This window comes from Chrysemys picta, chromosome 2 (assembly GCF_011386835.1).
Source record: "Chrysemys picta bellii isolate R12L10 chromosome 2, ASM1138683v2, whole genome shotgun sequence".
Taxonomy (NCBI): Eukaryota; Metazoa; Chordata; order Testudines; family Emydidae; genus Chrysemys; species Chrysemys picta.
This window is the reverse complement of record NC_088792.1, coordinates 442,668-469,244: the sequence shown is the minus strand read 5'-3', so window position 1 is coordinate 469,244 and position 26,577 is coordinate 442,668. Positions and strand designations below refer to the sequence as shown.

At 57.0% G+C, this 26,577-nt stretch overlaps 1 protein-coding gene across 1 annotated transcript; it reads right to left on the bottom strand.

Moving 5' to 3' along the window:
* Nucleotides 1-656: 656 nt before the first annotated feature.
* Nucleotides 657-19,097, bottom strand: GBX1 (gastrulation brain homeobox 1). The gene is made up of 2 exons (XM_005289729.4): nucleotides 17,447-19,097; nucleotides 657-1,477 (listed from the first exon to the last, which is right to left on the bottom strand). Exons 1-2 carry the CDS (start codon nucleotides 17,904-17,906, stop codon nucleotides 957-959), a joined length of 981 nt encoding a protein of 326 aa, XP_005289786.1. The 5' UTR covers nucleotides 17,907-19,097; the 3' UTR covers nucleotides 657-956.
* Between the last annotated feature and the right edge of the window lie 7,480 nt (nucleotides 19,098-26,577).

Sequence of the window (26,577 nt, the reverse complement as noted above, 5' to 3'; positions counted from 1 at the left end):
CCCACTCTGGCTGGCTTTGTGGCACCTGCAATAATTGGCTATGTTCTTCATTAGATCATTAATAAGATTTGAACTAGCATTCGCCCAAGAACAGTCCCATCCTGTGGGATCTCACCCAGGAAGCTCCTTGGGACCAGTTACCTTTGGAGATCAGCCAGGTTTTAACCCATGTAATATGCACCCTGTTGATTTTGCACCGTGCGGTTAGTGTGGGGCATTTCCAGCATGTCCACACGTTGGCTGAGAGCTGCTTCCCCCTCTGCCCCCTCCCATCCCCCAGCCACCTCTGCAGCACGTGGCATGGTATCCAGGTAGAGCTTCTCCTTTCAGGGAGGCAGGCAGGGACGAATCTTGTTTCCTTTCCATAGAAAATAATTTATTGAAATCACGACTATACATGGATGGGGCACAGACGCAGCCAGTCACAGTGATACCTTATGGACAGTGAGAATACGTACGCCATCCACCCCTTCTGTGCAACCCTGCCCTGCTGCAGGGAGGAGGGGATGGGGGAAGAGAGAGGGGGCATGCGGAGGTAGGGGGCCTGGAGAACCCACAGACTGATCATTGCACACAGGAGCCCAGCGCCAGCTAGAGCCCCATCCCTCCCGGAGGCAGCCCCGCACTCCCCCAGACAGACGGACAGACACACACGATTCCATATGTACAGACTTTACACAGAATAAATAAGGGATATTTACAGAGGTTTGTGAGCAGCGGCTGGAGCACAAATAGTTAAAACTCCCCCTGCAGCACTGCCCCAAGGGTCTGCACTGGAGCGTCTCCCTTTGCTGCAGCGTGGGGAGTGGGAGCTTGGTCAGCCCTGGGCCCACTCGGCCATGCAAGGCAGGCCCCTCTGCCAGACATGGCATGCGCCTGCTAGTTTGCAGCCAGGGGCATTTGGCGTTTTCCTCCCACAGAGTTTCTGAGCTGGAGCCCGGAGCACGTGGCAGGGCTCAGGGCCGGCTGCCCTGCTCTATCTGCTGGTGCTGGCTGCGCACGGCGAACCTGTTGACGTGCACGGGGATGGGCACCACGATCTTGGGGTTGCGGACGGGCTCACCAGAGCGGTTGTTGACGTTGCCGGCTTTGATGCGTTTCCACTTGGCGCGGCGGTTCTGGAACCAGATCTTGACCTGCACCTCGCTGAGCTTGAGGGCATGGGCGATCTGCGAGCGCTCCGTCAGGCTCAGGTACTTCTTGCAGTGGAATTCCTTCTCCAGCTCCAGCAGCTGCTCGCTGGTGAAGGCCGTGCGCCTCCGGCGGCTCTTCCCCGGGTTGGAGCCGGGGGGGGCCTGCTCCCCACCGGAGCTGCTCTTGGGTTTGGGCTTGGACCCCAGGCAGCTGGCACTGCTCCCATCCAGAAAGCTCTCATCCTCGCTGTCAGGTGCGGAGCTCTCCTCTTCCCTCTCACTGCACGGGGTCTCTGCCGATTTCACCTCCAGCTTCTCTTCGTCGGAGCTGTACACCTTGCCATCTGCAGCCAAGACAAACAGCGTTAACCAGGGCACCTGCATGGGGCGAGGGAGCCAGTCTGCTCTGGAGACGCCTGCTGGGAACCCCCCAGGTAGACTTGCTGGGCCAACACCCCCCGCTCAGACCCTTGTCTGCACCAGTGTTCCTGTGGGGAGCAACAGGGGGCCCAAGGGCAGGGGAGCCCCCAGCACTTTAGCCACCTGCTCTGAGCCAGGCCCGTGGAAAGATAACGATGCCTTGTCTGCATTAGAGCTCACCCTGTCACTCCCTCCTACCCCCCGCCCCAGTGCAGGCACAGCCTCCCCCATGCAGCCCACGCCAGGAGGGGGAGGGAAAGATGAGGGACAATTTCTGGGTTTGGTGCCCCCTCTCCCTGCTGCCCACGCGCCTAGAGCAGAACTCCCGTCTGCCTGGAAGTCCCCAGGCTCCAGCCCAGACTCAGCAGATCCGAGGCTCACCAGATGAGCCCGTTTGGAGTCGGGGCTCTGCAGCATTTGCACGCTTGGGGGGCAGCGCATGTGCTTTGGGAGAGTCACTTTCCCCCGCAGTTACTGCAACGTCCAGCTCTGCTGCTATCGGTCCCAGCAAGATACAGCTCCCAGGCAATAAATGGGTGTCGCTTCCCATCCCCTTCAGCCGGGCCGAAGTTCTGGGCTGCCTTTGCTGAGACGAGGGCTCGCTATTCCAGCTCGTGTTAGCCACACTCCCAGAGTGCCTCCCTGGTGCTGGGTCACGGACACTCGAACAATACCCCAGGCCCAGCTGTGCGGCTCCAGAGCCAGCCTCCAGCAGGTTCTTCACTGGGTGCGTTGGTGCGGAGCAGAGTCTGGCCAGCTCAGCGGTCCCCAGACTATGGGGCGCGGCAGGGCCTGGGCCAGCCCCCAAGGGGGGTAGGGAGGGAGCCCCACCCAGCTACACTCTGGCCCCGCCCCTGGCCCCAGTGCCAGCCCCAGCTCCCAGCCCTCGACTGTGGCTCTGGCCCTGTAACTCCCTGTGGGGGGAGAGGGGGGCGGGGGAGACAAAAATTCCATTATGGGTAAGGGGGGACATGACAGAAAAGGTTTGGGGACCACGGGTTTAGCTTGACTTTACCACGTTACAGGGAAGTAAGCGGCGCTCGTCATGTACTTCAGTTGCAGATCGAACCCTAGAAACGTTGGGCTCGAGGTCATCGCCGCTGGCCCCTGCACTGACGCAGACCCACGTAAACCAGCCCTGACAGGGCCTGTCCAACCTGGGCTTAAAACCCCCAGTGCTGGGATTCCACAGCCTCGCAGCGCCGCCTGTTCCAGAGCTGAACTCTCCTGGATACTGGGAAAGTGGCTAGATTTCCCTGGCTGCACACCAAGCCCATTGCTGCTTGTCCTGCCCTGAGAGAGCAAGTGATCCCCATCCTCGTTATAACAGGCTGTAATAACCCATCTCAGGGCTGTCGTCAGCCCCCCTCAGGCTTCCTCTCTCAAGACTAAACTCACCCAGTTTTTTAACCTTTCCTCACAGATTTGCTGCTCTCCTCTGGACTGTCTCCAATTTATCCACTTTCCTAAAGCGCAGCACCCAGAACCGGACCCCGGACTCCAGCGGAGTTCCCACGAGGCCAAGCAGAGTGGGACAAATACCTCCCGTGTCTTACGCACGACGCTCCCGTTCACGCACACCGCAGAATCCGACTAGCCTTTTTCACAACTGCATCGGATCGTTTACTCTTAGTAAGTCTGTGCTCCACTATAAGCCCTGGTTTTCTTCTGCATGTTCCGTTACCTAATCCTGGCGAAACAGCGTTCTCTGGACAGAGGGGGCTCTCTTTTAATGTGTGATTTGTGCAAACAAGTCAGGAAATCTGTTAAATTCCCATTCGCTAAAGTTTGGGAAATTCCTTCCCGGAACAATAACGACGCTGCAGAGTGAGTAGCCGCTCTTGCGGCTGTGGAGACCCTCTGCCCTTTGCACTGTAACTACCGGTGCAGCTCCACGCACAGCTCCGGTGCTCTAGCCCCGGGGTTCTCAAACGTCATTGCACTGCAACAAAAAAGTTACTACAAGACCCCAGGACGGGGGAGCGATGCCCGAGCCCACCTGAGCCCTGCTGCTCCAGGCAGGGGGGCCAAAGCCGAAGTCCAAGGGCTTTGTCCCCAGGCAAGGGGCCTGTAACCGGAGCCCCACCACTCCGGGCTGAAGCCGACGCCTGAGTCCAGGCAGTGGAGACTCAGCTTTGGCCCCAGGCCCCAGCCAGTCTCACGCCAGCCCTGGCGGCCCCGTTAAAACGTTTGAGAAGTGCTGCTCTAGCTAGCGTTTGCAGGTTGTGCTCTGGTTACAGCTACATAAAGTCCCGGATCAAGGAACAGACCCAAAAGCAAGTGGCTTTTGTCTCTCCCCAGCACAGCATGAACAGTCAATGGTGGAAATCTGAAATGTACTTTTGCCAAAAGCTGGAACGGTCAAGCTAGATGTTGGGTTTTCGCAGGATTTCTGCTGGTTCCGCACATGGGCAGCGGCAGGATGGGAAGCGACAGCACCACGGAGCTGGCCAGGCTTCCAGGAGAGTCACCCTGGCAGCGTACCCCACTCCCTGCAGCTTCGAACTGCGCATGTTCCGTCTAAACCCCCTCTACTCCCAGCGCCTTCCTGGGAGACAATCCCCGTCTGTTCTGCAGGGGGAGCGGTGCCAGATTCACAGCGTGTTAAGTAATGCAGCTAAGGAAAAGCAGAGAGTTCATTGCAGACAGGGTTTTGCTTTCTCCCCATTGCTGGCTCAAGGGGATCTATGCCCAGGCACAGGGCGAGCTCTGGGGAGTTCATAAACCCTTCCTGAGGCTTGGCCGACCAACAGCCCCTGCTGGCAGCATCTGTAAGCAGAGCAGGCCTGGGTTTAGCCCCGGGTCAAGGAGTTCAGAAGCTCCACAGACGCAGGCCAGAGCTGAGCCTCTGCCGGAGCCAGCAGTGCTGGTCCAGTGCCCAGAGCCGCTCCTGCACTGCTCCAGATTGCACAACGCTGACTCGGATACAAACCCAGCAGAGACCGGAGCTTCCAGGCTGTTCTCACTGCAGAATTAGCCCAGGCTGGGATGGGTGTTGCCCCAACCACCTTCTTTCCACACACCAAACCCTCTCACTGGAGGGTGGTGGCAGCTTTGCACCGGGGTTAGCCTATGGCCCCAGCAGGCCACGGGCTGCTTTCTCTCAGGCTGGGAAGCTGCCTGCTTTGCAGGGAGGAGACAGGCTAGATCACTGGGGGGTTTTCCTCCTTATTGTGTCGTATGTGAGTCTTACTGTTTTGCATGAATACTGTGTGCCTCAGTTTCCCTGTGTATTGCACCAATGGCTAGGTAGTGGGGATAAAGGTGTGACTTTTCCTGAGACCCTCGGGGGCCGGCGAGGCTGCTCCAGCTGCCTGCACGTAAGCCATGGATGGTGCCCTTCACCTGAGAGCCAGAAGTGGGATGTGACCAGGTGACACTGCCTGGGAAGCAAGACAAAGACCAGAGAAGGAGCAATGGGGATGTCCGAGGCCAGGCAGCTGGGTCCAGTTCAGTCTGCTGTGGGGGACTCGAGGAGGGAGTGTCCTGGGCATTTGGCCCAGGGTTTCCCCATGATGCACTTGGCAGAAAGTCACTGATTTCTGTGCTAACAAGTTCTGTTCTACGCTGTGTACATGTTGACTAAGAAACCTTCTGTTTTTCCGGCTGTCAGAGTCACAGCTGACTGCAGAGTTGGGTGCAGGGCCCTCTGGCTTCCCCAATAGCCCCGCCCAGGCAGACTCACTGTGGGAAGTGCACGGCGTGAGAAGGGGATGCTAAATGCTCCAAGGTCAGACCCAGGAAGGGGAAAGCCATGTAAACTTCGTGCCCTGGCGACAGAGTCCTGACTGGCTTCATACAGAGCTCCAGCGCATCGGCCCGGTGACTCCGTGACAAACACCTTCCCACAATTCCCCCGTGTGCCCAGAAGGACAAACAAGTTTTCCCACAACTCAGAGCCCTGGGATGTGTCCAGAGACGTCCGAGTGACACAGATCAGTCAGTGCAACCCCAGCAAGAACAGGAACGCAGGGAGGGTTCTGCAGGGTGGGTGTTAATGTTAAACCCATCCTTGGACTGGGAGTGTAAAACCGAGGTTCTATTAGACTTAACGGGTATATTAACAAGCCAACAGACACACGCCTAAGCCCCACGCCAGCTCAGTCTCACTGGGACACAACCACCACTCTCCTTGCTTCCCCTCTGCGTTCCCTCATCAGCAGCTCTCCGACCCATAAAGAAACAGGGCACAAGTCAATGATCCCTCAGCCCTTGTCTACACCGCAGTCACTGCAGCTCTGCCTCTGTAGTATACACACTTGCTACAGCGATGGAAGGGGTTTTCCCCGATTGCTGTACCTGCTCCATCCCCGGCAGAGGCGGTAGCTAGACTGACAGAGTTCTTCCACCCACCTAGCGGTGTCTACACCGGGGCTCAGGATGGCTGAACTCTGTCTTGAGGCTGTGAGTTTTTCACACCTCAGAGTGACGTAGCTAGGCTGACCTAAGTTTTAGCTGTAGACCAGGCCTCCCACCCGGGCAAGGCCAGTCCAGGTGCCCAGACCTGGGTGCCAGTCCCCCAAGTTAACTCAGCAAGGACGATAGAGCCCGTAGAGCCCCCAGTCAGGAAGCAGAGATGATTGAGGTCACAGCACAGGGCCCCAGACAACCCCTGTCCAGGGACAAGTCTCCATTCCCCTTCTGCAGCCCTCGCTGACCCCCTGAGCTCCTCACCACCACCCATGGGGCAACTAGGCTGGGGCAGCTGTCTGCTAGTGCTAATATCCCGCCGTGGAGGAGCCGAAAGCATCCCAGGTCCTAGCAGCTGGGCTGGACACATCCCTTCTGAGAGAGTCTCTCCAGCCCCATCTTCTCCTGAAACAGGGTTGTCCTGCAGTCAGCAGAGCTCTGAGCAGAGCAGGCCCCATCAGAGTTTCCATGCCCCAGAAATATGGCCAGGCCCAACTCCAGGGAACGCTCTGGGGGCCAAGAAGCAGCTGAGTTTGTGGAGCCAGGACAGCGATTCAGCAACACTCCATCACGGAGGTAGGAGCCGCTTCACCCTCAGACCTACACACGACGCAGCCACACCCAAGCTCAGTAACTGGGAGACCCAACAGTACTAGCCCATCCCCGCCTGCCGGGCCCCATCACAGCTGCCGTTCACACCCAAGCACCTGGGGCAGGTGCCAGCTCACCCTGTACTTTCAGGACAACACCCAACTCGTCTCTGGGCACCGTGGGGGCACCGCCCCCCCCCCCCGACTAGTCACACAGAATAGTTACCATGTGACTCACTGGTTACTTAGCCGGATGAGTCCCACCCCAACAGCTCCATTACCTGCCTGAAAACCCTGGCGAGAGTCAACAAAAGGGTGTCAAGGTCTCCCCAAGGCCCATCAGCGCCACCTTTTACCCTGTGCTTTGCTGCCCTCTGACCACCCTTCGCTTCTGCGCTCCAGACATCCGCACCCCTTGGCATCTCATGAGCTGGGAGGTCCCGGATAACAGGAAAAAGGCTAATGTAGTGCCCATCTTTAAAAAAAGGGAAGAAGAGGATCCGGGGAACTACAGGCCAGTCAGCCTCACCTCAGTCCCTGGAAAAATCATGGAGCAGGTCCTCAAGGAATCAATTCTGAAGCACTTGGAGGGGAAAGTGATCAGGAACAGTCAGCATGGATTCACCAAGGGCAAGTCATGCCTGACTAACCTAATTGCCTTCTATGATGAGATAACTGGCTCTGTGGATGAGGGGAAAGCAGTGGATGTGTTATTCCTTGACTTTAGCAAAGCTTTTGATACAGTCTCCCACAGTATTCTTGCCAGCAAGTTAAAGAAGTATGGGCTGGATGAATGGACTATAAGGTGGATAGAAAGCTGGCTAGATCGTTGGGCTCAACAGGTAGTGATCAACGGCTCCATGTCTAGTTGGCAGCCGGTTTCAAGCGGAGTGCCCCAAGGGTCAGTCCTGGGGCCGGTTTTGTTCATTAATGATATGGAGGATGGCGTGGACTGCACTCTCAGCAAGTTTGCAGATGACACTAAACTGGGAGGAGTGGTAGATACGCTGGAGGGTAGGGACAGGATACAGAGGGACCTAGTCCAATTAGAGGATTGGGCCAAAAAAAAACCTGATTAGGTTCAACAAGGACAAGTACAGAGTCCTGCACTTAGGACGGAAGAATCCCATGCACTGTTACAGACTAGGGACCGAATGGCTAGGCAGCAGTTCTGCAGAAAAGGACCTAGGGGTTACAGTGGACGAGAAGCTGGATATGTGTCGACAGTGTGCCCTTGTTACCAAGAAGGCTAATGGCATTTTGGGATGTATAAGTAGGAGCATTGCCAGCAGATCGAAGGACATGATCATTCCCCTCTATTCAGCACTGGTGAGGCCTCATCTGGAGAACTGTGTCCAGTTTTGGGCCCCACACTACAAGAAGGATGTAGAAAAATTGGAAAGAGTCCAGTGGAGGGCAACAAAAGTGATTAGGGGTCTGGAGCACATGACTTATGAGGAGAGGCTGAGGGAACTGGGATTGTTTAGTCTGCAGAAGAGAAGAATGAGGGGGGATTTGATAGCTGCTTTCAACTACCTGAAAGGGGGTTCCAAAGAGGATGTATTTAAACTGTTCTCAGTGGTACCAGATGACAGAACAAGGAGTAATGGTTTCAAGTTGCAGTGGGGGAGGTTTAGGTTGGATATTAGGAAAAACTTTTCCACTGGGAGGATGGTGAAACACTGGAATGGGTTACCTAGGGAGGTGGTGGAATCTCCTCAACATTAACAAGTCACCGGGACCAGATGGCATTCACCCAAGAGTTCTGAAAGAACTCAAATGTGAAGTTGCGGAACTATTAACTAAGGTTTGTAACATGTCCTTTAAATCGGCTTCTGTACCCAATGACTGGAAGTTAGCTAATGTAACACCAATATTTAAAAAGGGCTCTAGAGGTGATCCTTACAGACTGGTAAGTCTAACTTTGGTACTGGACAAATTAGTCAAAACAATAGTTAAGAATAAAATTGTCAGACACATAGAAAAACAAACTGTTGAGCAATAGTTAACATGGTTTCTGTAAAGGGAAATCATGTCTCACTAATCTATTAGAGTATCAGAGGGGTAGCCGTGTTAGTCTTCTTCAGATGCAAGTCATCAAGGCTTGCATCTGAAGAAGTGAGGTTCTTACCCACAAAAGCTTATACTCCCAATACTTCTGTTAGTCTTAAAGGTGCCACAGGACCCTCTGTGACTTAATCTATTAGAGTTCTTTGAAGGGGTCAACAAACATGTGGACAAGGGGGATCCAGTGGACATAGTGTACTTAGATTTCCAGAAAGCCTTTGACAACGTCCCTCACCAAAGGCTCTTACGTAAATTATGCTGTCATGGGATAAAAGGGAAGGTCCTTTCATGGATTGAGATCTGGTTAAAAGACAGGGAACAAAGGGTAGGAATTAATGGTAAATTCTCAGAATGGAGAGGGGTAACTAGTGGTGTTCCCTAAGGGTCAGTCCTTGGACCAATCCTATTCAACTTATTCATAAATCATCTGGAGAAAGGGATAAACAGTGAGGTGGCAAAGTTTGCAGATGATACTAAACTGCTCAAGATAGTTAAGACCAAAGCAGACTGTGAAGAACTTCAAAAATATTTCACAAAAGTAAGTGATTGGGCAACAAAATGGCAAATGAAATTGAATGTGGATAAATGTAAAGTAATGCACATTGGAAAAAATAACTCCAACTATACATACAATATGATGGGGGCTAATTTTGCTACAACGAGTCAGGAAAAGATCTTGGAGTCATCATGGATAGTTCTCTGAAGATGTCCACACAGTGTGCAGAGGCGGTCAAAAAAGCAAAAGGATGTTAGGAATAATTAAAAAGTGGATAGAGAAGAAGACTGAGAATATATTATTGTCCTTATATAAATCAATGATATGCCCACATCTCAAAAAAGATATACTGGCACTAGAAAAGGTTCAGAAAAGGGCAACTAAAATGATTAGGAGTTTGGAACGGGTCCCATATGAGGAGAGATTAAAGAGGCTAGGACTTTTCAGCTTGGAAAAGAGGAGACTAAGGGGAAATATGATAGAGGTATATAAAATCATGAGTGATGTGGAGAAAGTGGATAAGGAAAAGTTATTTACTTATTCCCATAATACAAGAACTAGGGGCCACAAAATGAAATTAATAAGCAGCAGGTTTAAAACAAATAAAAGGAAGTTCTTCTTCCCGCAGCGCACAGTCAACTTGTGGAACTCCTTGCCTGAGGAGGTTGTGAAGGCTAGGACTAGAACAGGGTTTAAAAGAGAACTGGATAAATTCATGGAGGCTAGGTCCATCAGTGGCTATTAGCCAGGATGGGTAAGGAATGGTGTCCCTAGCCTCTGTTTGTCAGAGGGTGGAGATGGATGGCAGGAGAGAGATCACCTGATCATTACCTGTTAGGTTCACTCCCTCTGGGGCACCTGGCATTGGCCACTGCCAGCAGACAGGATACTGGGCTAGATGGACCTTTGGTCTGACCCGGTACGGCCGTTTTTATGTTATGTTCTTATGTTCTTCCTTAGAAGTTTTTAACGTCAGGCTTGACAAAGCCCTGGCTGGGATGATTTAGTTGGGAATTGGTCCTGCTTTGAGCAGGGGGTTGGACTAGATACCTCCTGAGGTCCCTTCCAACCCTGATATTCTATGAAAAGAGCTTCCAACCTTCTCTGAGCCAGGTACTACATACTGCCGGTGCCAGGAGCCATGGCTGCCTCTCCCTGAGCTACAGATGCTCCCCTTGCCAGCCAGCAGCACCCAGAGGCCTGTCAGCGAAGGAGATGCAGGTTACTCTGACGCCAAGGCTGGGCAGCCCCTACCTCAACCTCTACAATCCACAGCCTTCAAGAAGCCACAAGCTGTGAACAGGTCAGACCTTGTCTTACCCCCTCCCTGCTGGGGGGTGGGACCGAGGACTCCCCCCTAAGCCACATCCTCTGCCCCATCCATTCTGGACATCAGGGCCATGGACCCCAAAGTCTCAGTCTAACACAGGCCAGACAACCTGCCACCCAGGGGCCCAGCAACGTGTGTGCAACCACCACAGTCACTAGGAAAAGCTAAACAACCCCACACTCGGTTTGGGGACCCAGCCTGGGTGGGAGGAGCAGGAGTGGGGAGGGAAAGAATGGGATGCAGCTGTTTGCAGAATCATAACCCAGTTGTCCCTCTCCAGTCCTGAGGGCTTGGCTGGAGATAAGGGGTTCTCTAAGGTTTGTTCCTTTCCACCTTAACTCTGCCCCTTGGGTCCATGGCTGGAACTTCACCTCCATTGAATCTGCTTATGACAAATATTTAACATTTCCCCAGCCAGAGGAAACCTACAGACTGGACCAGCCAAAGGATCCTCATGGTCAAACGGCAGTCACCGTTCGCACCACCATTCACCCCTGACATGCAGCGCAACAGGGCGCCTCAAGGGGCCTGGCGCAATGGGACATGCGGGTACCAGTGACACAGGAGGGAGAGAGGGGGCAAGAAAGAGAGAGATCCACTCTTGGGAGAAGGGCTCCAGCCAAAGGCTCCCCACAGCAGCGGGTTCTGATGAGAACGGGGGCTCCAGCTACCAGCACAGACGTGGGCAGAGGCCTAGCGGAACAGAGGTTAGATTAACAATGCTGGTGCTTTCATAGAGCCCAGGTGACCGGACCGATGCCCTGGGTAACACTTCTGGCCACTGTTCCACGGAGCGGCTGGTTCTGGGCACTCGCTGTCCCAACACTCTGACGGAACCAACAGGCGCCGAGTCCAGAAGTGGCGGAAGCAGCGCCGCTCCCAGTGACCACAGTCGAATGAGGTTCTGCGCCTGGAGGAGGTGAGGCCCCACGAAGTGATGCTGACGGGGGATTGCAATAGAACAAAGCAGCCCCCGGGTCAGCTGCAGAGGCAGTAAAATCCCTGCTGGGGCATGGATGCTACGGAGAAACCCAAGACAATAAGAGACGCTCTGAAGGCAAAGCAGCTGCAGAACAAAAGGGAGCGAGAAGCGAAGAGGAAGCCAATAGGGCTAAATGGGGTGGGGGGGAGGCTATTCGGGCCACATCAAAATCCTTGATGCCTGCCCCAGTGAACCGAACAAGAGCATACGCTACAGCTGGCGAGAGGGGCGCTAGAAGGGCCAAAGTGAGGCTTGACAGCAAAGAGCAAAGGATGGGCCAGTGGTTAAGGCCCTTGTCTGGAATATAGGAGACCAGCGTTCAACTCCCTACTCAGCCATAGACTTCCTTTGGGACCTTGAGCAAGTCACTGTGCCTCACTCCCCATCTGTGACGTGGGGAGCCCCGCCCTGCCACACCCAGGAGGCGCTAAGGTGATGGGGCCAGAGAACTATCACGGAGACACATGAAACAGGTGCAAAAACAAACAAGAGATTCTTTATGTCCATCAGAAGCCTGTGAAGAACTGGGGGGGGGGGTCCACTGGATCACTGGGGATTAAAGGGAGCAATTAAAGAAGCCAAAAACATTGCTGAGAAGCGAAGTGATTTCTTTGCATCGGTCTCCATGCAGAGAATGCTGTGGAGATTCCCACCCTGGCCCTGCTCTTTTCTCACTATAAAGTTGAGGTGCTCGCGGAGATCAAGGTAGCAGAAGTGCTGAACCAACCTGATCATTTACAAATGCCACAAGTCCCCAGGCCCAGATGCTCCATCGCCGAATTCTGAAGGCGTTTGAATAGGAAGTGTTGAGCTGCTAGCAAAATATGCAACCTCTTATTAAAAGCCAGTTACTGTCGCCAACTACCGGAGGGGAGCAACTGCATTTTAAAAGAGGATCTTACAGATCAGTCAGCCTCACATCTGTACCTGGGAAACTGGATGAAATTATAATTAAAAATAGTCTATTACAACACCTGGTAGATCACATTAGGAGAGGGTCTAACCAGCACATTGTCTTCAAAGGAAACTCATGTTTTAGAATCATAGGACTAGAAGACACCTCGCCAGGTCATCTAGTCCAGCCCCCTGCACTCACGGCAGGACTACACATTATCTAGACCATCCCTGACAGGTGTTTGTCCAACCTGCTCTTAAAAACCTCCAGTGACAGACTCCACAACCTCCCTGGGCAGTTTATTCCAGTGCTTAACCATCCTGACAGGTAGGAAGTTTTTCCTAATGTCCAACCTAAACCTCCCTTGCTGCAGTTTAAACCCATTGCTTCTTCCCTATCCTCAGAGGTTAAGGAGAACAATTTACCTCCCTCCTCCTTGTAACAACCTTTTATGTACTTGAAAACTGTTCTCATGGCCCCTCTCACTCTTCTCCAGACCAAACTAATTCAATTTTTTAAATCTTCCCTCATGGGTCATGTTTTCTAGACCTCTAATTTTGCTGATCTCTTAGAATTATCTGAACATGTCAATAAAGTAAATAGATAAAGGGAACTAGCTGACAATTTATTTAGATTTTTAGAAGACTGTCAGAGACCAAGGTGTAAAAGGGGAGGTGCTGGGACTGGTAAAAAAAGAGCAACAAGTCACCAGAACAAGATCTTTATATACCCAAGAGACCTGAAGTAGCTAAGCTGCTAACAAAAGCAGCTAACCACAGTAGAGGATTGAAGAGGAGCCAATTTTATACCCATCTTTGAAAAAGGTGCAAGTCATGATTCAGGGAATTCCAGACCCGTGAGCCTTACTTCACTTTCAACCAATGTATTTAAAAGAGAATTATAAACAGAGGAACTTGCAACACCAGGGTCAAAGCGTGTGTGTGCGTGTGTGTGTGGGGGTGTTTTCTTAATGTTTTACACGCTGGCCGAGAGTCACTGCTGACTGCGGAGTTGGGGTGCAGGGCCCTTTGGGGGGCGTGTGAAGCTTCCCCCATGTCCCATCCAGGTGGACTCATGGCATGAACAGGGGCTGAATGCTCCGAGGTCAGACCCAGGAGGAGGGGGCTTGCCCTGGTGAGAGCGCGCCCCAGGGGAGTCACACTGCCAGAGGGCCCGTGTGACTTCATTCCCAGGGGTCCAGAGCACCCAGCCCCTGCACCCTGATACAAGGCTGCCCAACTTCTGCAGAGAAAATGTATTAGAAAATGCCTCGGGTATCAAATCTTTGTGCGTGTAAAACTGTGGCTAAAGGAGAACAGGTTGCCAGTTTGTTTGGATTATTCAAAGGCCTGTTGATGATGCTCTGAAGGGAGCTAAGTAAAGGCAGGATGAGAGCGGAGGCTCAGTCACAGATCGGAAACCAGAGAAGGGCAGACCCTAGAGACAGGATAAAAGATCAGCTGGACTGGGCCTGGGCCCGGGGCTTAACCCCACCGATCTGCAGAGGAGGGGGAACTGGAGGGGGAAGCCTGCACATGACAGTCAATTTACTCAGGTTGCGGGAAGACTGGAGAAGAGCGAGGAACCACCCAGCTGGGAGCGGCAGGGATGGTGTCGGAGTGTGGGGGACTCAGGGCCCTGTACCCCCGGCTTCCTGCGATTCACCGTGACTCTCAGCCAGCCAGTAAAGCGGAAGGTTTATTGGATAACAGGAACACAGTCTACAGCAGAGCTCGTAGATACAACCAGGACCCCTCAATCAAGTCCTCTTGGGGAGCGCAGGGAGCTTAGACCCCAGCTTGGGGTTCCCTGCGTTGCACCTCCCAGCCCAAAACTGAAGAACCCAAAACCCTCTAGCAGCTCTCCCCCCTCCCATCTGCTCCTCCTCCCCTTTGTTCAGTCTCCTGGGCAGAAGGTGTCACGTCTCCCACCCCCCTCCTGGCTCAGGTTACAGCTCAGGTACCTCAATGTAACTCCCAGGCTCCATTCCCCGGTCAAATCCGCCCTGCTCGGTCAGGATGGCATTTTGCACTGATCAAGCTAGGAAATGCCTGTTGCTAACAACGTGTGCACCTCGGGGTCTCACTCCGCTGCTCCGAGAGGCACCCGAAGCCCTGCGCCCAATGTCCAGCCGTGGCCACACACGCGACAGTAACCTTAGGGGGCTAAGGGACGGGCTGGAGACTCCTAGGGAAAGTGCCCTAATGCCAGCACACGAGCCGAGGCCAGGTGCCTAGCGCCGGTCACTGGGTCTCAGAGACACCAGAATTGAGGACAGGCGATGCAAAGACCGAGAGGCAGGAACACACGGCTCGGGAGAGAGACTGGGCCAGGTCAGAGGGGACACCAATGAGTTAGGCAGCCCTTCCGCGCACCCCCAGGTTACTCCAGCCAGGCCGCCTCCCGGCTGGGGGGTAGAGGTGGCTCCTGGGGCCGAGGGGGGCAGGGAAGCACCTGGCTGGGAGAAGTAGCAGCAGACGATCACCTGTTTCCTGACACAAGGGGAAAACTGATGAGAGGCGGCCCCAGGCTCCCCCGGCCTTCAGGGGGCTCCACTGCTGAGATCTAGACCCACACCCCGCGGGATGGGCCCCCTTGCTGGGGGCTCCCCGGGGCGGTGATTGCAGCCCTGACCAGGGGCTGGCCGGGCGCGCTCTGCGGTGCCTGGGTTTGCCAGACCCCCCGGTCTCGGTTGCAGGAGGCCTGTGGGTCCCGTCTCTCTGTTGGAGGCAGGGGGGACTTGGACCCGCCGGGCGCTCGCGGCGGTGCTGTGGGAAAGCTGCCTCCATCCCCGCGGGGCGCCCGGCACCGCCAGTCCGGGTCACGGCTCGATCTCCGCTGCCGCCGGGGAGCAGCACCTCGGAGAGCGCCGCGCCCTGGTGCTGGGAGTGGGGTGACCCCGACTCCGGGTACCCTCTGCAGGGCGCACGGCTGGGCCCGCTCAGCTGGCTGCGGGCGGCGGCTGCGAGGGGGTGACCCCGAGACATCCCACCTGCAAACCCCGACACCCCTAGCGCTCCCCGCTGGACACCTCCCGTTCCGACACCCACCCTGCAAACCCCGGATCCCCCCTCGCGCGCAGACCCACTCCCGGCCAGAAATCCTCCCAGGCCGCCACCCCCCCCAGCCACCGGCGCACCCCCGAACCCCATCCCGCCGGACACCCCGGCACAGCCACCGGCGCACCCCCGAACCCCATCCCGCCGGACACCCCCCTCCCGTCCCGACCGCCACAAAACACACACACACACCGGCTGGAAATCCAACCCATGCCGCCACACCTTGGCACACCCACCTACCCGACACCCCCCGCCGGCACAGCCACCTGCGCACCCCCCAACTCTATCCCTGCCGGGCACCCCCCTGCCCTCCCGGGCCCCGCGCACCCCGAATACCCCCGCACGCGCAGACCCACCCCGGCCGAAAATCCCTCCATGACGCCACACCTTGGCGCACCCCCCGGCACAGCCACCCACCTACGCCCCCCCGAACTCTATCCCCGCCGGACACCCCCAACCCGCCCCAACACCCCCTGCGCATGCCCGCTTCCGGACACCCCCGGCACAGCCACCCCCCTGAGCACACCCAACACCCCCCCCATCCAGACACCCCTTGGCACAGACCCCCACCTGCGCACACTCCTCCCCATTTAAATAAATGAAAACACCCGGCTCTGGGCTGCCCGCACACACGCGGGAACGTGGGTCCCGACTCCTGTTGTCCTGCAGAGAGGGGACCCCACAGTCCAGGAGCAACCGCCGCGCACGTGGGTCCCGTCCCACCGGGGGCTGCTGGGGCAGGTGCGTCACACGCCTGGGCAGCCCCCAGTGGAGGGGCCGCTACAGCCGGGTCTGTCCCGAGCCCGGGCGGCCGAGCCCGGCCTGGGACCCGCGAGGGGAGCGGCGCTCACCTCCCCTTCTCCCTCTGGGGTCCCCCTAGGCCGCCAACTCTCGACGCACCCGGCCACACCTACTCCCAGGGCCGCCTGTGGGGAGCTCGGGCCAGGGCAGGGGGGGGATGAGCCAGCTCAAGCCGGAGACCCCTCCCCGGCCCGCCAGCCTGGGGCAGAGTCACACCCGGGGAAGGCTGGGGCCCAAGGGGGAGAGACCCGGAGCCGGCGCCTCCTCTGGAGCAAACCCCCCCCCCCCTGCAAATCACACAGCTGTGGTTATCGGAGACCTCCCGCCCCAAGCACAGCAGAGGGGACCTCCGCCGGGAACCCCCTTCCCGCCCCATCAGCCGCTCCCCCCCCACACGTCTACCTGCCCCTGAAGCAACCCTCCCCCAACCGCGGTTCCACCAGCCCCCGGGGCCCTGCCCCCCGCAGCCCCACGCCCCCCCCCGAGTTAATCCACGCCTACAGACCCCTTCCCCACACACCTAGGTCTGCCCGGCCCCCTGCACCCCAACCTCGGCTCCCCCTGAAGCTCCCCCTCACCTCCAGCACCGGCTTCCCTTGCCCCCCTACCCCGGCTCCACCTGCCCCCTCCCCCTGCAGCCCCCCTTAACCCCCTAATTCCGGCTCCACCTGCCCCTTCCTATTAGTCCACCCCACAGCCCCCTTCTCCTAAGGGCCTCCACACTCGCCAATCGCTCCCCTCTGGACCCTCGGTCCCCACTACAGCCCCCCACCCGCATCCAACGCCGGCGCAATCCGTTCCCAGGGTCCCTGCCCCCCCCATCCTTCAGTCCTGGTCCCTGCCCCTCCCAGGTCGCTTCCCCCAACTCCGGCTCTGTTTGGTCCAGGGATGTCTCCTCCGCAGAGCCCCTCCCCCGTACCTCCTTTCCCGGGTCTTTACCTGTAGACCCCTTATTCCCTCCACCCCTAGTTCTCCCGCTCCGTCTACACCCCATCGCTCCCCACCCCGGCAGCCTCCTGCCCCCGTAGCTCAGGAGCCGGAGCCGATGAGGGGTAACGATCCTCTTCTCGCCCAGGCTGTAACGCTACCCCCAGAGGGCCGGGAGGGCGCCGCACTTTGCCCACGGAACAGGGCTGGCGGCTCCGCTCTGCTCCAGGAGGACGCTCCGGTCCCGGCTGCAGCACCCGTGAGAGGGGTCAGCGCCCACCCCGCAGAAAGTTCCGCTGGCCAGGACGGGGCTGGCGGCGGCAGCCCGGCTCTTACCTGCCAGGTTGGGGAAGGGGTCCGGGAAGTGTAGCGGGGGCTCGGGGGGGCCCTTGTCCCGGGCCGGGGGCAGCTCCTCCGCCTCCAAGCTCTCGGCGCTCCGCCTGCAGCCCGGCTCCGGGTTGGTGCGCGCAGCCGACAACTCCTGCGCCGGGTAGAAGCCGTCGGGGGGCTCGTTGAAGTTGGGCAGCGCCGTAGTGAGCGCCACCATGGAGGGCACCCCCTGGCCCAGGCTGGCGCAGAAGGTGTTGGTGAGGCGGCCGGCGAAGGAGGCCAGCGGGGCGAGTGGGGGGAGGCCAGACTGCAGGGGCGCGTGCGACAGCGCCTGGGGCAGCACCAGCGGCCGGTAGGGCATGAACATGGGGTAGCCGGTGTAGAGCAGGTGGCCGGAGCGCGGCGGCGGGGTCCCGATCAGCGAGTCAATGGAGAAGGCGGCCCCTTGGCCGCTGGGTCTCTGCATGGCGAGCGGGCGCGGAGCGCCTCCCGGGCTGGCTGCGCCCCCACCTCCCCACGGGTTCCGGCCGCCGCCAACTTGCCGGGCCGCCCGGCTGCTCCCGGGCGCGCGGTGCCCAGCCTTTGCGCTGCGGGCACCCCCTCTGCGCGGGGCGCGCGGCGTCCCGGCTCTGCGCTGCGCGGGGTGCTCCGCCGGGCTGTCTCTCTGCGCGGGGCGCGCGGTGTCCCGGCTCTGCGCTGCGCGGGGTGCTCCGCCGGGCTAACCCTCTGCGCGGGGCGCGCGGTGTCCCGGCTCTGCGCTGCGCGGGGTGCTCCGCCGGGCTAACCCTCTGCGCGGGGCGCGCGGTGTCCCGGCTCTGCGCTGCGCGGGGTGCTCCGCCGGGCTAACCCTCTGCGCGGGGCGCGCGGTGTCCCGGCTCTGCGCTGCGCGCGGTGCTCCGGCGGACTCCCCCTCTGCGCTGCGCGGTGCCTGGGTCCTCGGGTCCCTTCCTCACGATCCCCCCCGGTCCTGCGGGCTCCGGGCTCGCCGCCCCCGCGATCCTGCGCCACAGCCGTGCCCCGGAGCCCCGGCAGCGCTGCCTGCCCGCCGCCTTCGAGGGCTGGAGTGGCGGCGCGCTCCGAGGCTCCCCGCAGCCCGGCTCAGTGCGGGGGGGTGGGGGCGGGGTGTCGCCCTCCGGACTCATCCATCTTCCTCACGCCACGCCTGAGTTCCCCCTTAGCCCGCTCGGGGGGCAGGGCCCGGCCCCCGGCGCGCCCGGCCTGGGAAGGCACCGCCCCCCTCCCGCCTAATCAGCTGTGATTAACGCTGATTGATGATCGGTAATTACTGAGGCCGGAGCACAAGGGAGCCGCACAAGGGCGCTTTTGTAGGCTGGGGCGGGCGGGACGGGGGCGGCGCGGCCAGACAGATGCTTTCGCCCGGGCACTTGTCAAGGCTTTCTGCGGCGCTTTGGCTGGGACTGAATGGGCCGGGGGGAGGGAATGGGGGGGCCGGGGAGACCGAGGGGGTAACGGGCAGGGGGGATGGTTGCGGGGTAACGGGCCGGGATAAGGGGGGCAGCTCCCCGAGTCCCGCACGCAGGAACTCGCCGCCCCCCCGAACTGCTGCCCGCGGGACTCGGCGAACTCCCGGGCCGGGCCCCCGGGGAGCCGCTCCGGAGCCGAGGCCAGGCCGACACCGGTGGCTGAACATCGGAGCTGGAGCCTCCCCGCTAATTGGCGCTGATTGGCGCTGATTGCCCCCTTGAGCCGGCCGCGCAGGCTCCTGAACCGGCCCCTGATTGCGGGAGGCGGCGGACCCCGCCCAGGCTGATTAGCGCGGAGGGTCGGGCATGTTAATTACTCGCCACTGCCAGCCCCCTCCGCAGGGAACTGGAGCCCCCGCCCCCGGGGTGCCCAGCCTGGGGCCCTCTCACGGGGGTCCCGTTATCCCCCCCCAAGGGCGGGGTCTCACCCCCTCACACCCAGGACCGTCCCAGGCTCGCCCGGTCCCGCTCTGTTCTCCCCCCGAGGCCCCAGGAGGGGACTAGCCCTGTGGACACGGGGCAGGAGCATAGCTTGACCCACCCGGGGAGGGGGTGCTCGGCCTTTCCCAGCTGCCCAAGGGGGCGGTGGCTTTCACAGAACGAGAGGGGAGAAGGGGCTGGTCCAGCCCCCCAGGCATTGCATCGGCAAGGGGCCCCCAGCCCCGGCTCCCCCGGCTCAGTGCAGGCAGGGGTGGGTCCTGCTGGCCGGTCTAGGGGCGGCTGTTCCCTAGGCTTGGGGGGATGTCACAGCCCAGCACCAACCTGCGGGATAATCCCCCTTCTGATTGACATGGAGCCTGGCCGCTCCAGCCCCCAGCAAAGCGCTGGCAGGGGCCTGCCCTGTAGACTCCACCCCCAGCTCTGTCTTGTCTCTGCGGCAGGAGCCCCTCCAGGAGGGTCTGTGCCTCCATGGCCCATTGGGCAGTGCCGACCCCAGGAGCTCCTCTCACCCACGGGCCCTGTGCCTGCACCTGGTGCACGGCAGGGTGTGGCCTGGTGCTTAGTGTGTGCCAAGCCTTGGCCGTTCAGAGCCCTGGCACCTCTGAGCCTGGCAGGACGGGGTCCCCCTCTGGGCCTGGCAGGGCTGGGTCCCCCTCTGGGCCTGGCAGGGCTGGGTCCCCCTCTGGGCCTGGCATCTCATGTCAGTTATGAAAGTAAAAAAACAGCTTGAACTCAAGTGCCTCTTTCATTAGTAATTAAGGACTGCAGCAGGCACAGTACTTGGCATAGAGCTTGTTCCTAGCCCTGGAACTGCAGCTCCCAGCAGCATGGCCCATCCTGTGGCTCCCCCCAGCACCCTCTATGAGCCCCCCCAGCACCCCCGGGGGGGGCAGGTTCTTGCCTTGCTTGGGCCTCCCAATGCATAGACCAAGAACAAAGATCCCCCCACCGGCTCAGCAGCTCTGGCCTCTACACATTGGCCTGCGGCTCTGGGGGCCCCACGCTGCTTGCCCTGCAGGGCCCTGGCCCCAAAGCAGTCGTGACCTGTTCTGGGCCTTAGGATGGCAGCTGCACGGGCTACTCAGAAATTGGCACTAGCTTTCAGCGTCTCTGTCCCAGTCAGACTGGGGGGGGGGGAGGGGTTTGGTCACTGGCACAGCCTGAGCTGCAGCCCAGCGCACGGTCCACGCTGCTGTTTTTAGCGGGTTAGCTGCCCCGGTCTACCAGGGCTGGGAGGGTCAGGCCCAGCTGCAGTGTGCACATACCCCATTGTCTGTAGCCTGCTCCTCTCCCGCAGCCCTGCGCTTGTAAAGGCACCGGCATTGCTGAGTAACCAGCTCAAAGCACAAGGAACTCACCCCTCCCACCCAGTTAGTTACAGGCAGTCAGCAGGAGGCAGGCTGCAAGTAGGCCAGTGCAAAGAGTTTAATTGTATTTCAACTTTCAAGGAGACGGTTTTAGAGTTTAGGCTTCATATCTGCTCCCAGGGCAGTCAGAGTCCCGGCAATTAGTTATTCCTTTTTCACCGTTGCTTGAGTTAGCAGCGAGACCCTCCTCCGGGGACAAGTCTCACCTCCACAGTTCTGCAGCCTCCAAGTCTACATTTTACATATCGCTCGGGTTAATTCCCCTACTAGCATCCCGCAATGACCATGAGCATCGGTTCATTCTCCGCTCTCAGCAGAAACCACCCAGGACCACTTCAGTGAAATATTGAGAAGCTGGTTGCACACAGAGGCAGGGCCGGCTCTAACTTTTTTGCTGCCCCAAGGGGGAAAAAAAAACGGCAGCCGCAGGGAGCGCACAGAGGGTGGTCAAGATGGCTCCCAGGGGGGTGAAGGGCGGCGCCCGCCCGCTCCCTCCGCCCACGGGCAGCCAGGCGCTGCAGTCCGCTCGCAGCCGGGCGAGACGGGCTCTCCCCCTCCGGCCTTGAGGTGCCTCTCCCGGGGGCTGCAGGAGGTGCTGGCTCAGCCGCTCCTTTAAAGGCAGCTCGGCCAGGCCGGGCTCAGAGCAGCACGGGAGGCGGAGGCCGGTGCAGGCGGCGGGGAGTGGCACATCCTGGGGCACGGTGAGTGGCGGGGATTGCTAGTTCATGCCCTCCCAGGCCGGGGTCTGTGCCCCTGCAGGGCTGGGACTGGAGGAGCGCAGGGAGCCAGCCGGAGGCTCCGGAACTGCAGACCAGGCTATCAAAGCAAAAAAAGAACCACAGCAGGGTGGCTGGAATGTGCCGTCCCAAGTTTGGTCGGAATGTGCCGCCCCAGGCACGTGCTTTCTTGTCTGGTGCCTGGAGCCGGCCCTGCACAGAAGTAACACACCTCCTAGGTCTGTCTGTGCCACGCCTTTTCCCTCTGCACCCTCCTGGTTCCCAGGCTGTGCAGCCAGCATGAGCTTAACAAGGGCTTCAGCTCGCTGTGCCTGCGGCTCACCTACCCAGCCAGAATTGGATGCTCACATGCACGTGACCGTTAGCCAGGATGGGCAGGAATGGTGTCCCTAGCCTCTGTTTGCCAGAAGCTGGGAATGGGCAACAGGGGATGGATCACTTGATGATTCCTGTTCTGTTCATTCCCTCTGGGGCACCTGGTATTGGCTGCTGTCGGAAGACAGGACACTGGGCTGGATGGACCTTTGGGCTGACCCAGTACGGCCACTCTTATGTTCTTGTGTGCTTTGGTGAGGCCACAATAGGTTGCAGTGCTCATAGAATCATAGAGCTAGATGAGACATCGCGAGGTCATCTAGTCCAGTCCCCTGCCCTCATTGCAGGACTAAGTATTATCTAGACCATCCCTGACAGGGGTTTGTCCAACCTGCTCTTAAAAATCTCCAATGACGGAAATTCCACAACCTCCCTGGGCAATTTATTCCAGTGTTTAACCACCCTGACAGTTAAGGAGTTTTTCCTAATGTCCAACCTAAACCGCCCTTGCTGCAATTTAAGCCCATTGCTTCTTGTCCTGCCCTCAGAGGTTAAGAACAACATTTTTTCTCCCTCCTTCTTTTATGTACTTGAAAACTGTTATGTCCCTGCTTAGTCTTCTCTTTTCCAGACTAAGCAAACAATTTTTTAAATCTTCCTGCATAGGTCATGTGTTCTAGACCTTTAATAATTTTTGTTGCTCTTCTCTGTCCACATCTTTCCTGATATGTGGGGCCCAGAACTGGACACAATGCCCCAATTGAGGCCTAATCATTGCAGAGTAGAGCGGAAGAATTACTTTTCATGTTTTGCTTACAACACTCCTGCTAATACATCCCAGAATGATGTTTGCTTTTTTTGCAACAGTGTTACACCGTTGACTCATATTTAGCTTGTGATCCACTATGACCCCCAGATCCCTTTCTGCAGGACTCCTTCCTAGGCGGTCATTTCCCATTTTGTACGTGTGCAACTGATGGTTCCTTCCTAAGTGGAGTATTTGGCCTCAGTGAATTTCATCCTATTTACTTCAGACCATTTCTCCAGTTTGTCCAGATCATTTTGAATTTTAATCCTTATCCTCCAAAGCACTTGCAACCCCTCCCAGCTTGGAATTGTCCGCAAATTTTATAAGTGTACTCTCTATGCCATTATCTAAGTCATTGATGAAGATATTGAACAGAACCAGAACCGATGTCTGCAGGACCCAACTTGATATGCCCTTCCAGTTTGACTGTGAACCACTGATAACTACTCTCTGGGAAAAGTTTTCCAACACGTTATGCTCCCACCTTAAAATAGCTCCATATAGATTGTTTTTTTCCCCTAGTTTGTTTATGAGACGGTCATGCGAGATAACTTTAGTAAGACGTTTTATACTAAGATATACCACATCTACCACTTCCCCCCCATCCACAAGGCTTGTTACCCTGTCAAGGTTGGTTTGACATGATTTCTTCTTGACAGATCTATGCTGACTGTTACTTATCAAGCTTAGAACCGGTGACTCCTGCCTCCCATGTTGGGTCGACGCTTGAGGTGAAGCTGGAGTACCTCTCCACGGTGCAAGCCTGGGCAAATAGGGTGACCAGACAGCAAATGTGAAAAATCGGGACGGGGGTAGGGAGTAATAGGAGCCTATATAAGAAAAAGACCCACAAATCGGGACTGTCCCTATAAAATCAGGACATCTGGTCACCCTATGGGCAAATGATATAGAGACCCTGAGTTGCCCATGCATCAGGACCTATCCCCCTCTCGGTGTTACTGGTAAAGTCCAGAGGAGAAGAACCAATACATCTGGTACCTGATCCGCTGCAGGAGTTGCTGGAAAGATAGTAAAATATTAGTACCTGGCAGCTTTCCCGTCTTAGTATTATGGGAAAAGCCTTTGACCGAGTTGTCCTGAACAGACTTCAGACCCTTGCAGACAGAATCTCTCCTGAATCACAGTGCAGCTTCAGAGCGGAAAGGACTCGATCTGCTCGCTGAGACAACTACAAGAGAAATGCAGAGAACAAAAAAAAAGTCCATCTACATAACCTTCATCGATCTCACGAAGGCTTTTGACTTTGTCAGTAGAAGTGGACTATTTGCGCTTCTAGAAAAGATTGGGTGTCCCCCAAGCACTTAAGCATGATTCAATCCTTCCATGAAAACATGTACGGCAAAGTCCAATACAGTGTCAGTCTCTGAGGCTTTCCAGATTCATAGCGGAGTTAAGCAAGGCCGTGTACTTGCCCTGAATCTGTTTGTGATCTTCTCCCTGCTACTGAAACAAGCTTTTGGTTCCTCAGTGGAGGGAATCTACTTGCACACAGGGTCATGTGGAAAGCTGTTCAATCTTGCAAGACTCAGACCAAAAACCAAGACGTGGGAGGCCCTTATCCATCACCTCCTCTTTGCTGAGGATGCAGCAGTGACAGCCGACACAGACGCCCGTCTCCAAACCTAATGGGCAGTTTTCTAAAGCCTGCCAAGACTTCAGGTTTATTATAAAGACTAACAATGTGCCAAGGAGTTGAGGAAGCACCCGCCCTCAAGAACGAGTTCACATACCTGGGGTCCACTATCGCAGTCAGCCTCTCACTTGAAACGGACTCAACATCCGCATTGGAAAAGCCGCCACAACAGTGTCTAGACAGAACAAGAAGGTCTGGCAAAACAACAAACTGACAGAACACACAAAGTTCTGTGCGTATCATGCATGTGTTATCAGCACACTTTTGTGTGGGAGTGTGACGGGGTTCAACTCACCGCTGTGGCGCCTCCTGCTGGCTGTCCTGGGGATAGCTCTGTATGCCAGTGCACCCTCCTCTGGTGCCCGTCACTCCTGCTCCAGTGATCCACGTCACTCCCCAGACCGTGGCGTCCTCTTCATGACACAGCCCTCTGGCTGTGCCACACTCTGTGCTCCCCACTTCCGGGGGACAGTATCGCAGTCCCTCAGTCCAGCCACTTCCTCAGTGGCAAGTGGGGGGGATGACCTGGGCCTGCCCACGACTCTGGGTCCCACCCCAGGGTCCCTGAAGATGGCCACTACTTGCTGTGTCCCCTCCAACTCCCCTGTAGTTCTCCCTGGGCCACTTCCCTGTGACCCCAGCACCCTCTTTGCCCTTGCCTCAGAGCCTCTGCCTGCAGATCCCTGCAGCCTGCCAGGAGTTGCCTTTAGCTACCCCGGTCTCTGCCTGCAGCTCTGCTCTGTCCAGGGTGCTTGCTGCCCTCTGCCTGCAAGGCAGCCAGTCCACCTCTCTCCTCCAGCTCCAGGGAGTGACTGAAGCTGTTCTACACTGCAGCTCTTCTTATATGGGCCTGCCCGGCCCTGATTGGATGCTTCTATAAGCCCTTCTGTGATTGGCTGCCTCCTGCGCAGCCTCCCTAGGGCTCTATTAACCCCTGAGAGCCCAGTGTGGGGCAGGCGCCCCATCACAGGGAGCAAGACATGGACCTTGGACTCTCATCAGGAAAAGAGGCTCAGCAGCTTTCATATGCGGTGCCTTTGTCGAATCTTTGGAATCTCCTGGAGGGACAGAGTCACCAACACGGAGGTGCTTGAATGGGCCAGCAATACCCAGCATGCAAACACGCCTCCAACAGAGACCCCTCTGCTGGCTTGGGCATGTGTGCCGAGTGAATGATGGGCGCATCCCAAAGGACACCCTCTACGATGAATTGGCATCTGGAAAAAGACCCAAAGGATGCCCAACCCAGCGTTTCAAGGATGTGTGCAAGCGAGACCTCAAAGAAATGGACATGGATGTGGACAACTGGGAAGATCGCACTCAAGACAGCAGCCTTTGGAAACAAGAGCTTAACAGCGCTCTCCAGAGTTATGAGAGGAAGCCGTCCAGCTTAGCAGAGGAGAAAAGAGCTTGCAGAAGGCAGAGTCCAAAGGGCTGAAACACCACCTTTAAATGTGACAGATATTTTCTCTCTCGAGTGGGTTTCTTCAGCCTCCTTTGTGGCTGCCATAAAACCAACTGAGTAAATTCTTTACCTCCCGGGAGCATACCAATGGTCTCTCAAAACTGAAGGATGCTACTGTTATATATCACCTTATTATTTTCTAGATGTCTGCAAATTGATTGTTTAATTATTTGCTCCATTATCTTTCCGGGTACTGAAGTTCAGCTGACTGGGCTGTAATTCCTTGGGTTGTCCTTATTTCCCTTTTTATAGCTTGGTGTGACTTTATTGACATAAACTGTGACCGTATAGATCATTGTTCAACCACTGTTCTATATTTGCAGCAAATATTGTACAAGGGTTGTCGTGTGAGGCATCTATAAAAAGGTTATGATTTGCTGGTTATGATTTGCTGTCTGTACGTGTGTATCTGTGACGAGAAGGGAGCGGGGCGGGTTTGACCTGGGAATGGAGCCTGGGAGTTACATTGAGGTACCTGAGCTGTAACCTGAGCCAGGAGGGGGGGGGTGGGGGACGTGACACCTTCTGCCCCGGAGACTGAACAAAGGAGAGGAGGAGCAGAGGGGAGGGGGCAGAGAGCTGCTGGAGGGTTTTGGGACATCTTCAGTTTTGGGCTGGGAGGTGCAACGCAGGGAACCCCAAGCTGAGGTCTAAACTCCCTGTGCTCCCCAAAAGGGCATGATTGAGGGGTCCTGGTTGTATCTACAAGCTCTGCTGTAGACTGTGTTCCTCTTATCCAATAAGCCTTCCGCTTTACTGGCTGGCTGAGAGTCACGGTGAATCGCAGGAAGCCGGGGGTGCAGGGCCCTGAGTCCCCCACACTCTGTGACAATATTATTTTTGCAGTTGAAGTTATGAATATTGGC